Source organism: Mustela lutreola, chromosome 14 (genome assembly GCF_030435805.1).
Source record: "Mustela lutreola isolate mMusLut2 chromosome 14, mMusLut2.pri, whole genome shotgun sequence".
NCBI classification, from domain to species: Eukaryota; Metazoa; Chordata; class Mammalia; order Carnivora; family Mustelidae; genus Mustela; species Mustela lutreola.
The window spans coordinates 12,389,838-12,403,772 of record NC_081303.1 but is presented as its reverse complement, the minus strand read 5'-3'; the positions used below and the strand labels follow the sequence as shown (position 1 = coordinate 12,403,772).

Sequence of the window (13,935 nt, the reverse complement as noted above, 5' to 3'; positions counted from 1 at the left end):
TTACCCGGATGGTTAATTTTATGTGTCAGCTTGGCTGGGCCATGGTGCTCTACCTTCCTAGGGAGGGTAAGTTGTTTGGTCAAAACTAATCCAGATGTTGCTGTGAAGGTATTTTGCAGATGTGATAAACATTTACAATCAGCTGACTCTAAATAAAGCAGATTTCTTCCCACAGTGCGGTAGGGCCTCATTCAACTAGCTGAAGGCCTTGAGCGCCAAGACTAAGGTTTCCTGAAGAAGCAGCATTTCTCAAGACTCTCACATAGAAGGGCGCCTGGGTGGTTCAGTTGGGTTAAAGCCTCTGCTTTCAGCTCAGATCATGATCCCAGATCAGGGTCCTGGAATGGAGCCCTGCATCGGGCTCTCTGCTCAGCAGGGAGCCTGCTTCCTCCTCTCTCTCTACCTATTTGTGATCTCTGTCAAATAAATAAACAAAATCTTAAAAAAAAAAAAAAAAACAAAAAACAAAAAAAAACCTATCACACAGAAACTCCTGCCTGCTGGTCTGCCCTGCTAATAATCCGATTCCCCAGTGCCCTCAATCACATAACCTAATTTCCTAAAATAAATTTCTATGTATGTGTCTACATGTAGATACGTTATCTCCTACAGATTCTGCTTCTCTGTTACTTCTGACTAGTATCACGGCCCGTCTTAAAGTTCCTCCATAGTGAATGTCCTTCTGCGTCCTGAAGGGGGTCAAAGAGTAAAATAAACCTGCCCAACAAATTCCACAGTTGAATGTAGAGGCAGAAACAAAAAGGCATCCCGTACCTTCACAGTACAGCCGTAGTGCTTGAAGGGACAGTCTTGCTCGGCTTCAGGACACACAGCGAGGTGCTCATCCACCTGTGAAAGGGACAGCCTCGTGCCACCAAAATTCATCCCCAATTCTCCGGGTGCCTGAGAGAGCCCCTCGGTGGCTTGGGAAGAAGGGAGGGAACAGAACGGGGAAGCCATGCTGAGGCCGGGTGGAGGGAGAGCTACGATACAAACAGAGAAGAACTCTCCGGAAAAAGGGAAGGGGTTATCGTGGGTGTTCTCTAAACCGTGGGCCTCAGCCTGTGGGATTGGATCACACACACACCACAGCGGTTACTAAAATGTTATCGTACATAGAATCTACTAAGAGAATCATTTACGGTTACCTCAGTTCTTGGAAAAATCTGCAAACACTTGTTGGGACAAGATACTGGGTACTCGGGACACAGGTTTTCCTCATGATACTGAAACAGAGAAAGGGTGATGGAACAGAGCCAGTCCTTGCTTCCAGGGTTCCTTTCTATGTCCTCAGAGTGTTTATGCTGTGTCTCTGGGAATGTATGTTATGTGGCTTACCCTCCCTAGGAAGGTAGAGCCTAGTTCCAGAAAGGACGAAAGATGGCTGCTTCCTTCCCAGGAATTCAATTCAGTTTTCCAGTTATTCCAAAAGAAGGTCAGAGGGCACAGGCCTTCCGGAGGCAGACTATGGGAGTCATCAGTATGGCTCCTTTGGTACATATAAAAGGTACCTCATGCCTTCTTCCTTTGCCTACATCCTGCCACTCCAGTCAGATCATAGTGGCCTGAGGACACAGTATCGTCACCTCCTTGTGACCCAGCACCCAGCATCGCTCCTTGCACACTTACACTCAGCAGGTGCTCAAACAATGCTTCTGTCAATGATAAAGGAGTAGGGTCCTACCAACAAGAAGGTGTTTTGTTTCTTACAGAACTCTCAGATAATTCTTTAGATCTATTTCTGTACAAAAACAAATTCAGTAATGTCCTGATTCGCTGTGACCACTCAGGTAGAATTTAGTCCCATAAAGATGATTCGTCTTTCTTTCTTTTTCTTTCTTTCCTTCTTTCTTTCTTTTTTACCTGCAGATTGATTACTACCACATCTTTTTTGCAATAAAGGCACTTTTCCTCTCGAAAATGGCAACGTGCGCTCAAATGTTCTTTCAGATCTTTCCGAAGGACTTGTTCCTGACAGTTCTCATTAGAACACTGCACGGCTTGAAACAGGCACTGCTGGAGGTGGTCCTGCAACAGAAAAGACAGGCCAGTGGGCCCCACTGACGGGGGCAGCGGGACGGGGAGCCCGCTGGACGCCTGGAGACGGAGGAGGACGCTGGGCAGACGGAGGCCAAGCCGGCCTTGTGCGACAGGCGTTGGGAGGACAGGGAAGATGGCTGGAGACGGAAGCATGGGGAGTCTAGTGTAGACTATCCGTTAGCTCAGATTCTCAGATTAATTCCCGAATATTCTCCTTAGGCCTGCTGAGGGATCTACCTGTTCTACAAGGACATACTTAATTTCTTTCTGCACCGCCGGCACCAAGTGCTAATCTCTGCACAGCAGATGGCAAGCGCCAGGACGGCGTGTCCTAAGTGCAGAAAGGAAGGGAAATGACAACAGAGAGGAAGGGCAGCTGTTCTAGAAGGGCCAAGAAAAGCAGACGGAAGACAGACAGGATCATAGGCCCACGAGAAGCTGGGAATGGTCAGGCTGTGTTCAGAAAATAGGTTTCACCAGAGTATGAGACAATGACACGGACACTGCTCATTCTAATATTCTCCTGGTACAGACTTTTAAAAGGAAGACGTATACTTTCATAAAACCTGTGGACCTTTGCGAGTTACTGTGATGCTAAAAAGTCATCAAAAGCAGGGGGACAGAGGGAAGAGCTGAGTTGGGTGGTGGATACAGCGACTGTACAGCCCGCAAAGTCTAAACATTTTACTAACTGGCTCTTGACAGAAGAGTTTGAGGACCCCTTTCCTGAAGGCGAGAAAAAGCAACCAGTTTTTCTGCAGGAGGGAAATAAATATTACAGCTACTCTCCTTTGCCTCTAGCAATAAGAAACAAAGAGGGACTACTGAAATCCCTATCTCTCCAAAATTCGCCGCTGCCACCCTTCCAACCGGCTGACACAGTCAACACTCATCACAATTCCGCTACCGGGAGAACCTACACCTCACCATGCAAGCAGGGGCGCAGGTTGGGGGGCAGAAACGAGCGGAAGCACAGGAGAAAACAGGTAAAAAGAAATCAGCCACTGTTCTCTGGAAGCGGATGATCGGGCTACAAAAGCTGATGGCTGGATGGTCCATTTGAGCCTCGTTTCCTGCTCAGGCTTCGTGACCACAAAGTTGGAAAAGAGGTCCTGCTCTAGGGCTTGGCTATCAAAACATGAGAAAGTTCTAGAAAGTTCAGTGAACTTCCAGATAAATCCTGGGGTTAACAGGGAAAGCATCTACACATTTAGAAGCTCGGTGCCTAAGGGGTTTGGAGGCAAGGTGGAGAAAAGACTGAATCACCTGAAATGTGTTCCAAAAATGTGTGGGTGGGAGAGGAAAATTTCAGCTGCCTCCAAGCCATGCTCTGGAAGCTAAAGATGCCTGGTTCTTCTCCCTGAACAGTGTGATCAAACTCGATATGGGCCTGCCATGGCAGAGCCCTGTTGCCCCATTTCCAGTTTGGCATTTACCAAGCTTCCCGCTTCCCCAGCTGGATGGAAGAACCAGGTAGGGCAGCTTCGTGTGAAAGTTTAACACCCCCTTGCTCCCCCCACACCTCGTGTGTTTGTAGCTTATACCAACGCTTCACCTTTAAACCACATCCTAGCTCTGATCTGGTCTGCGTGACATGCCTCAGATCACAGACTCTCAGGCCACGGCCCACGGCTGCTGGGAACCACCCACCCACCACCTGCTAGTACTTTCCGGCAGGGACCCTTGCAGTCATGTCTTTCTGCAGACTGCCGTGGCTCCCACCTGAGGACCCCAAATTCTTCACAGTTCCCCACACATGACATGTCCTTGGGCCCTGCATGTCCCGCATCTTGTCTTTGGATCAATGACCCCTAACCCACAATTTAGGTCTAGCGCCGACAGTGTGCCCTCCATGCATTCCAAATGAAATGGACCTCTTCACTCGCACCTTAGCCCTTGGTGGGCTGGACTGCAGCCAAATGTATTACCTGTCTGGCAATAAAGGAACCTAATGAATCCCATACCATGCTTAGCCCAGGAGCTGTCACATAAAGCTGTTCAACATACCACTGGAAAAAATGACAAAGGCAAATTTATTGGTCATGAGTAATACCGACCTGGTAGCGTCCCAGAATAATCTTGGCATTGCATCCAGGAACATTTTTGCAATACACATATAAATTGAGGACTTCCCTTTTGCAGCAATTGTCTTTGAACACCTAAGAAGGAAACATAATAGGTCTCATACACTCCAAAGCTTCAGAGCAATGTGAATGAAACTATTATTAATTCAGTCTTCAAATACATCTCAACAGTCAGGTAGAAACTTCCAGACAATGGTTGGAATGGAAATATCAGATTCGGCACCATCAAAGAAGAGGCTTTCTCAGATACATATTTCCAACAGGCCACTAAACACGCAAGTCAGGAAATTCAATGCTCCGTGCAGTAGGCTGCAGGAGAATCTCGTGGTGCACCTGACCTTGTATGCTCAAAGGTCAGAAGGTGGGCTGTGGAGGAGGGTGACGCTTTCAGTAGCTTCCTGTCATAGTGTAAAAGTCTGTATTAGTCATCAGGTAGTGTCACTGAGGCTGTACTGACTTTGCTATTCCAGTGCACACCAGGAGTTAGCAAACGTTCTAAAACGTTCTCCGTAAAGGGTCAGATAGTAAGTATTTTCAGCTTTGCAGGCCACGATACAACCTTTTCTTTTGCAACTATTCAGCTCAACTGTAGGCAATATTGAAATGGATATCCATGGCTGTGTTCCAATAAGCCATATTTTTTTAAGATTTTATTTATTTATTTGACAGAGAGAGATCACAAGTAGGGAGAGAGGCAGACAGAGAAAGAGGGGGAAACAGGTTCCCTGCTGAGCAGAAAGCCCAATGCAGGGCTCGATCTGAGGACCCTGAGACCATGACCTAAGCCAAAAGCAGAGGGTTAACCCACTGAGCCACCCAGGTGCCCCTCCAATAAGCCATTATTAATGGACACCGAAATGTAAATTTCATGTAATTTTCATGTATCACCATTATTCTTCTCTTGATTTTTAAAATAAGTTTTTTGTTTTGAAATAGCTCAAAGGCTTAAGAGAAGTTGCAAACATAGTGCAGAGTTCCTGGGTACCTTTTTTTGGATTTTTTTCAATGATTTATAGAGAAACCATTCTTGGCTCACAGGCCATATGAAAACAGGTAGCAGGCTGGATTTGTCCCAGCAGATCTCATGTTGTAATACGCCAACCATGCCAACTCCTGATCTAGTGGGTGAGGCACACACAAACACAGCACTGTCCTCTGCTAGGCATTTGCAAAATACAACATAAGAGCATAGAGAAGGAGGGATGCCTAGGTGGCTCAGTCAGTTATGTGTCTGCCTTCAGCTCAAGTCATGATTCCAGGGTCCTGGGATGGAGTCCCCCATCAGGGTCCCTGCTCAGCAGGGAGCCTCCTTCTCCCTCTACCAGTCCTCCTGATTGTATTCTCTCTCTCTCTCTCTGACAAATAAATAATCTAAAAAAAAAAAAAAAACATAGAGAAAGAACATGTACATTAGATCAGATGTTCAGGGAGCTTTCTGGAGGGGGTGATGCTTGAACGTCTTCCAACAGAACTGTAAAGGAAGAAAATTGAGTTTAAATGGAAGTTTTAAGGGAGGGGCGCTTGGGTGGCTCAGTGGGTTAAGCACCCAACTCTTCGTTTCAGCTCAGGTCATGATCTCAGGGTTGTGAGACTGAGTCCCAGGTGGGGCTCTGCACTGAGCCTGGCGCCTGCTTAAGATCCTCCCTCTCTCCCTCTGCCCCTCCACCCCTAAAAAAAAAGGAAGTTTTAAGGGGGAAAATCTTCAGGTTAGGAAACAGTTCCTTAGATGCACCACTAAAAGAACAAGCGACCAAAACAAACAAATGACAAGTAAGACCTCATCAAAGTGAAAAGCTTTCATGCTTCAAAGGACACCACCAAGAGAGTGAAAAGACGAACCACAGAATGGGAGAAAAATATTTGCAAATCATGTATCTGTTAAGAGCCTTGTATCTATATATAAAGGACGCTTAGAACTCATCAATAAGAGACCAATAATCCACTTAAAAATGGGCAAAGATGGGGCACCTGGGTGGCTCAGTGGGTTAAGCCTCTGCCTTCAGCCCAGGTTCTGATCTCGGGGTCCTGGGATTGAGCCCCGCATTGGGCTCTCTGCTCAGCAGGGAGCCTGCTTTCTCCTCTCTCTCTGCCTGCCTCTCTGCCTACTTGTGATCTGTCTGTCAAATAAATAAATAAAATCTTTTAAAAAATGGGCAAAGAAATTGAACAAGCATTTCTACCAAAAGATACATAAATGGACAAACACCTGAAAAGATGTTCCATATCATTAATCATCAGAGAAATGAAAATCAAAACAGGTATCCCCTAGAAAGACTATAATCAAAAAGACGGACAGTAACAACTTTTGGCAAGGATCTAGAGATGTTAAAACTCTCACAACCTACTGGATAGGATGTCAAATGGTGCAGCTCCTTTGAAAACAGTCTGACAGTTCCTCAGAATGTTACACATAGAGTGACCATTCGACCCTAAAAAGGACCACCACATGACCCAGTAATTCCACCCCTGGGTGTATACCCAAGAAACACGTACCCTTTAAAGGTAAATTTTACGGCCTGTGAATTATATCCTAATAAAGTTATTGTCAGAGATAATAATAATGGAAGGAAGTTTTAGAGATTGACCAGAGGAGAAAGTGAATTCCAAGAAACAGGATGGATGTTTCATTTCTCCGAGCAACTCAGTACACCTGGAGCTGGTGTAGGAAGGGGGTAAGGAGAGAACAGAGGAGAGTTTGGGTTGGGGGGGGGGGCAATAAAGCTCTGAAACAGTGGCAGGAGTGACGCTTGACCTGACCACACAGCAGAGGAACGTGCACTCTAAGAAAGGGCCCCTCCCTCCCCCCCTCTACTGCTCCAACCTCTATGTCCAGTTCAACCCAGGACACTGGCTTCTCCATCATCCAGTCAACTGCTAGACCAAAGCGGGGATTTTCTTACCTCCTGAGATCTGATAACCTCCTTATCTACAGGACAGAGTGGGACTGCATTTAATTCTCTGGAGAGAAAAATAAAAATAGAGCCAAATTAAGAGTTGATCTCAACAGCTCTTCCAAGAGCAGCCCCAGCACTCCAGCCATGCTTGATCCCTTTGAGCAACCCCTGAGCAGGCCAGGCCTCATCTTCCCACCATTCCACTCCCTACCCCAGGAAAGGTTGTATCTCTCTCCCATCTGTCCATTGTATCTTCAGCACCTCCCCAATCTGCTGAAAAATTCCCATTCATTCCCCACAATGCAGGTCAAAGAGTAAGTCCCTAGACAGAGTTCAATGTCCTCTGCCAGTGCTTCTCACCCTGTACCTTCACTAGACGGGAACATTCTAGGGGGCAGAGACGGGGTCCTGGTCACCCTGGACCTCCAGCTCTTCCTCTCTGTGCCATAGAGCTTAGTTTAGTAAGGAGCCTGGAACACACAAGTGCTGAATGGACAACCCCATGAGGGGACAAGAATGGGCTGAGATAATCCCCTTCCCAAGCCTGGCAGAAGACAGCTTACTTACTTAGAGCCCTAAATAAGCCCCCAGAGCCTGCTTCCACATCTCTCTTGGTCTCCTCCTTCAGAATGGCAGGACCCAGGTTTTACAGCTGCACCGAAGCAGACAGTGTGCCCACCGAGGCACACTTTCTGGATGGGACACCACCTCTTCCCTTAGACAAGGAAAAGTCAGAGCCACCACCAGGAAGATGCCTGTGAAATGCGGGCCTTTCCCAACACAGACTGTGCCTCCAGGTCTGCCCTCTCATGCAAACAGGTGTGGTCTACATTTTAAGAAAAGGTGACTGTCAGGAGCCCCAAGTCATGTACAGAATTCTTGAGTCATTATGTTGTACACCTGAAACCAACAGAACCCTGTATGCTCACTACCCTTGATTTCCTTTTTAAAAAGGGGGGAAACGGGGCGCCTGGGTGGCTCAGTGGGTTGGGCCTCTGCCTTCGGCTCAGGTCATGATCTCAGGGTCCTGGGATCGAGCCCCGCATTGGGCTCTCGCTCAGCAGGGAGCCTGCTTCCCTCTCTCTCTCTGCCTGCCTCTCTGTCTACCTGTGATCTCTCTCTGTCAAATAAATAAATAAAACTTAAAAAAAAAAAAAAGGGGGGGGGGGAAAGGTGACTATTAATAAGCGAATGGCAAAAAAACAAACAAAAAAAACCCCCCAAAAACCAAAAACCAAAACATGATTCCTCAGGCTTTCAGAGCCCCTCGTTGTGTTCACGGTTCTGTGGTCAACCACAGCAATTCCCAAAGCTACCATTCCAGTCCAGTGGCTGCGCTGGACACTGGGGTCCCAGGAACGCCCCTCCCCCACCCAGCTGCTTGAGCCCAGAGCGGCAGGTCCCCCCACACTCACCTCAGGGACAGGATGCAGTGTTGACAGAAGCGGTGCCCACAGCCTGTCTGGTGGGGGTTGTGCAGCACGGAGTGGCAGAAGGCACATTTGTAGCGTTCTTCTAATTGCTCCACAAACCAGTACTCTGTGTTGGGCTCAAAGTCCAAGGAAATGGAGTTGCCGGAATTTTGGCGGATGAAACCACAGGGGACACCTCCTTGCTCCTCAGAGTAAGCCATTCTGCGGGGAGGGGGCGGGCAGGAGAAGAGGAGGAAAACCGAGTGTGTAGACATCAAAACTACTGTTCCCTACTTACTGCACATCACCCCCATGGGCGGTCTGTTGACTTCGTAACAAACAGTAACAACCTCCGGCCACTGGGTGGCTCCCGCACAGGGGAGATGTCTTTGGGGTGCTCAGGCAGGAGGCTGGACCAGACTTCTAACGAGATTTTATGAGACTTCAGACCTTTGCCCATCAGCCTCTTACAGGATGCTAAATTATCCTGTCAGTCTGGCCACACGCTTGGACCCAATGTAGCCAGGTGTTAACTACATTCTAACAGACTCTTGTTATGTGATTTTCCTCCGCTCAGTTGAGAGAATGGAAACAAAGATTTTGCTAGTATTTTTTCGGAAGAACCTTGTATACCAGTACGTTTCTTGCAATATATATCGCCACCGCCAAGCCACATCATTTCTCATGTGAACTAAACAAGCCCATTAATTGCTTTCCCCTCCATCCATTCTCCATACTATAGCCAGGTCAACATTTGCAAAATGCAAAATGCAACTGTGATTGAAGGTTACCTCCTCTCATTGTTCAGTGGCTTCCCAGGCTCTTAGGGGAAAGTCCACAATGCTGAGAGAGCTATTAAGACTGCATCCTCTCTACCCAGAAGCATCCTGGACCTCTCCTACCCTTGCTTTCTGCACTTGAGCCATACAGGCTTTCTTTTCATTCTTCTAATAAAGCAAGCCGTCTCCTGCCACAGGGCCTTTGCATAAGCTATAGGCTCTACCTAGAATGCTTCCCCTGTCCCCTTCCAGTCTTCTTCGCTTCACATTCATGATTCAGATTTCAAGTGTCATAACCTCAGGTAAGCTTTCTCTTCTCCACTCCCCTTCCTCCACCCTCGTTGAGCAGCAGAACACCCACTCATGTCTAGGAAGCATGTGTGGCCTCCAGGGAGTGGCTGAGGGATGATGGTAGGTGGGTGGTGGTGGGACGGTTAATTTTTGAACATGAATACAGTACCTATTCAAAAATAAACAAATGCACAAAAACAGAAACTAAAATCCACTGTTGTATCTATCATAGAACAAGGTTCTAAAATTCAGAGGAACATTTGATTTTAAATTAGACATGCATTTGTGTGAGTATTTGATTTATATCTGTGCTCTTCCATGACATGCTCTTCCTGGTATTACTCATGGTCGTGTCTCCAGCCCTCAGCCCCGACCCGAGCTGGGTATGGAGAACGAATCAACTGTTTGTGGAATTCATGTGACCGAATGGACTCTGACAAATCCACAATAGGACAGCTCTAACCAGTGTTGCCCACTAACGCGGTGACCCTTTAACTTTTTATAAGGAAGGACTTCCCCGTCTTTGAAATCTGATGAAAAGTCTGGACCTTATTCCCATAAAACAGCATGGACACCTGCTCTCTGGACCTCTGCAGACCCTCTGAACCCACCGGTTTCCCCAGTTAACCACAGGCCTGCCTTCCCAGTAGGAATGCTGTTACTTTGGGCCCAGGGCCAGGAGCGGTGCTTTCATAGAGTCCAGCATGTGGCTAAAGGCTGGGAGCCATCGAGGGTGGTCCTTGGGAGTGATATCCTTCCACGTGGTTAGGGAACAGGAAGGCTTGGCCTTCAGGTTTGCTTGCATTGGCTTGCTCTCGGGATCCCTCAAGAATCTCCTGCAGCTCATGAGGTCAGCTGGGCCTGAGAGCAGCTGCATGTCGGACAGTGCAGGCGGGAATGGGAGCCATCCAGCCCCGGGCCTGGCTCGAGTCAGCTGCCAGCCTCACCCAGTGCCGGAGTGGTCTGAGCCTGGGCTGTGGCCTCAAGACTGGAGCAGAGAAAGCAACTGGCCTCTTAGATCAGCAAATAAAGATTTCTCACTGGAGAAGATCCACAGAAGAGGGGATTTTTTTTTTTTAATCCTGGGGTTTGAGACCAAAGCCCCACCTTTTCCTCTCTGCATGTTTCCTGCAGAACTTCAAGGGGGGCAGAGAACCAAGATGTGATTGTTCCCCTTTTAACCTGCTTTACTCTTAGAGTTAACAAGTCTTACCTGTGAAGATGAAGAGGCCCGGGACTGGATTCAGGTGCACAACCCTAATGTCCCAGACTCCTCTTTCTCCAGAGAAATGAAAACACCAATTCCAAACCTTCCTCATCTGCCCGGCGTTCTCTGGTCCCAAGGGAAGACAACAATTCATGTCCCACACCCCTCTAGGATTCTCTCTGAGACCAGGCTCTTGTCTCTGTCACACAGCATCTAAATTTGGACGCTCAGAGATGTGCTCTAACACAACAGTCTTGCTCAGCTCCTAAAACGGGGCAGTAAGACGGACAAGACTCAGTCCGCTTCCCCCCCGGCCCACTGCATTCTATCCTTTTTCCTAATGGAGGAATTCAATACACTCATCTGTGTGCCCCTCTTTCTCTACAACAGCCAATCTCAAACTTTTTGGTCTCAGGACCCTCCCTCCCACTCTTTAGACTCTTGAAACTGAGGACCCAAAGACCCAGAACAGCCAACACAATACTGAAGGAGGAGAACAAAATTGGAGGATTGACACAGACCTACTTCAAGACTTCCTACGAAGCAATAATAATCAAAATAGTGTAGTAGTGGTGAAAGAAGAGACAGAACAGAAGAGAGAACTCCAAAATAGACCCACATAAATATAGACGACTGACCTCTGACAAAGAACCAAAGGCAATACAATGGACAAAGACAGTTGTTTTTTTTTTTTTTTTTTTTTCAGAAATGGTGCCAGAACAACTGGACATCCACATGCTTAAAAAAAAAAAAAAAAAGTGAATCTAGATGTAGACTTTCCACCTTTCACAAAAACTAACTCAAAATGAATCACAGACCTAAATGTAAAATGCAAAGTTATTAAACTCCCAGAAGACAACACGGGAGAATATCTAGATGACCTGGGGGTACGGCCATGACTTTTTAGAGACAATATCAAAGGCACAAACCATGAAAGAAAGAATTTGTAAAGTGGACTTCATTAAAATTAAAAATTTCTGCTCTGCCTAAGACACTGTCAAGAGAATGGGAAGACAAGGCACAGACTGGGGGGAAAATATTTTCAAGACACATCTGATAAAGGACTGTTATCCAAAATATACTTCACCAAAGAAGACAGGCAGGGGCACGTCAGCATATAAAAAGGTGATCCACATCAAATGTTGTTTTATTCACCTACTAGGATGGCCCAATCCCCACTGCTGATGATTCCAAATATTGGTGAGGATGTGGAAGGACAGGAACCTCACTCACAGCGGGTGGGAATGCAACACTTGGGAAGAGAGCCTGGCAGTTTCTTTCTTTCTTAATTATTTATTTGACAGAGACAGAGAGCTCACAAGTAGGCAGAGAGGCAGGCAGAGAGGGGGAAGCAGGCTCCCCGCCGAGCAGAGAGCCCGATGCGGGGCTCGATCCCAGGACCCTGAGACCACGACCTGAGCCGAAGGCAGAGGCTTAACCTACTGAGCCACCCAGGCGCCCCCAGCAGTTTCTTACGAAACATGTCTTACCATGCAGGAATCCCTCCTTGGTATCTACCCATGGGACATGGAAACCAATGTCCCCATAAGACCCTGCACATGGATGTTTACAGGAGCTTTTCATAACTGACAAAACTTAGAAGCAAATGAGATGTCCAACAGTAGGTGAATGGATACGCTGGTACATCCTGACAACGCAGTATTCCTCAGCGCTACTAAGAAATGAGCTATCAAGCTGTGAAAAGATGTGGAGGAATCTTAAGTATATATTGCTTAGTGAAAGAAGCCAATCTGAAGAGCCTATGTAATGTACACTTCCAACTATAGAACATTCTAGAAAAGGCAAAATAATGGAGGCAGTGAAATGATGGGAGGTTGCCAGGAGTTAGGATGGAGTAGGGGGAGATGAATACGAGGTGCACAGAGGATTTGGGGGCACTGAAAATACTCAGTACGATATTGTAGTGGTAGAGACATGTCATCATGTATTTGTCCTAAAACAACATCTTATCTGCCTAAAGACAGATCCTGCAAAGGGAATCCAACTACTATAAACCACCTCTCCAGGAGTCTCATCAACAGGGAAGAGCATCTCATCACAGGAGAAGAAACTAGAAGGTGATACTCAGACAAACTTGGTCATAAGCGATCACACATCCCCCCAGACTTCTAAGGGCCCATTTATCTCTCCTAAAAATTATTTGCTGTCCCCTAAGAGGCCTACTTCCCCTCCCCTTTCCCTCTTAGGATGGTATTCAAGCCCGAATTCCAAGCCACCTGAGGGAGCTACTCATCTTTTCCGTGGGTATCTCCCACGAATACACGAGTTATATGTGTTGTTAAACTTCCGGTTGTCTTTCTCTTGCTAATCTGTCTGTGATCACAGAGGTCTCAGCTAAGAACTCAGAAGAGTAGAGGCGAAATTGGTTTTCCTCCCCTACCCAATGTATGGGTATGAATGAATGTAGGTTCATCAGCTGTGACAAATGTACCTCTCTGTTGGGGATCGTTGATGGTGGGGGAGGCTGTGCATGTGTGGGGGTGGGGGGTCTTGGGAAATCTCTGTACTTCCTGCTCAATTTTGCTGTGAATCTAAAGCCACTCGAAAAAATAAAGTCTAAAAAAAAAAAAAACTGAGGACCTCTGAGTTGTTTATGTGGGTTATAGTATTTACCAATTTGAGATGAACAGTGAGGAGTTTAAGGGTGCCTGGGTGGTGCAGTTGGTTAAACGTCTGACTCTTGGTTTTGGTTTAGGTCATGATCTTACGGTTGTGGGATCGAGTCCCATGTCAGGCTCTGCGCTCAGCCCAGAGTCGACCCGGGATTCCCTCTCCCCTTGCTCCTCCCACTCATGCTCGCTCTCGCTCTCTCTCTCTCTCTCAAATAAATAAATAAATAAATAAATCTTTTTTAAAAACTGAGGAGTTTAAAAAATACATTTCTTTTTTAATTTACTTGAAGATAATAATGAGCCAACTATATGGTAGCACACATAGCATTTTTATGAAAAATAGCCGTTTTCCAAAAGAAAAAAATGAGTGAGAAGAGTGTCACTGTTTTACAGTTTTGCACCTCCGTTTGGGCTTAACAGAAGACAGCCAGGTTCTCATATGTGATACTCCTGCGTTCAGGTGTCACAGTATCACACATCAGGTAGCTTTTGGAAAGCACCACTGTATGCTCAGGAAAAGAGAATAAAAATGGCAAATGATAGCTTAGTAGGAGCATGAAAATAGTCTCGCCCATACACCCCCTGAAAGGGCTTC

At 46.7% G+C, this 13,935-nt stretch overlaps 1 protein-coding gene across 5 annotated transcripts in view; it reads right to left on the bottom strand.

The window, feature by feature from the left end:
* Positions 1 to 13,935, bottom strand: part of TRAF5 (TNF receptor associated factor 5) — a 44,967-nt gene that overhangs the window by 9,664 nt on the left and 21,368 nt on the right. For all 5 annotated transcript variants that reach the window (XM_059147107.1, XM_059147111.1, XM_059147110.1 and 2 more), the window contains exons 2-7: positions 8,434 to 8,652; positions 7,025 to 7,082; positions 4,098 to 4,199; positions 1,864 to 2,028; positions 1,149 to 1,226; positions 775 to 849 (exon numbers count right to left, since the gene is read on the bottom strand). In XM_059147107.1, the coding sequence (XP_059003090.1) occupies positions 775 to 849; positions 1,149 to 1,226; positions 1,864 to 2,028; positions 4,098 to 4,199; positions 7,025 to 7,082; positions 8,434 to 8,651 (696 nt within the window). In that variant the 5' untranslated portion in view covers position 8,652. The remainder of the gene's footprint in view (positions 1 to 774; positions 850 to 1,148; positions 1,227 to 1,863; positions 2,029 to 4,097; positions 4,200 to 7,024; positions 7,083 to 8,433; positions 8,653 to 13,935) is intronic.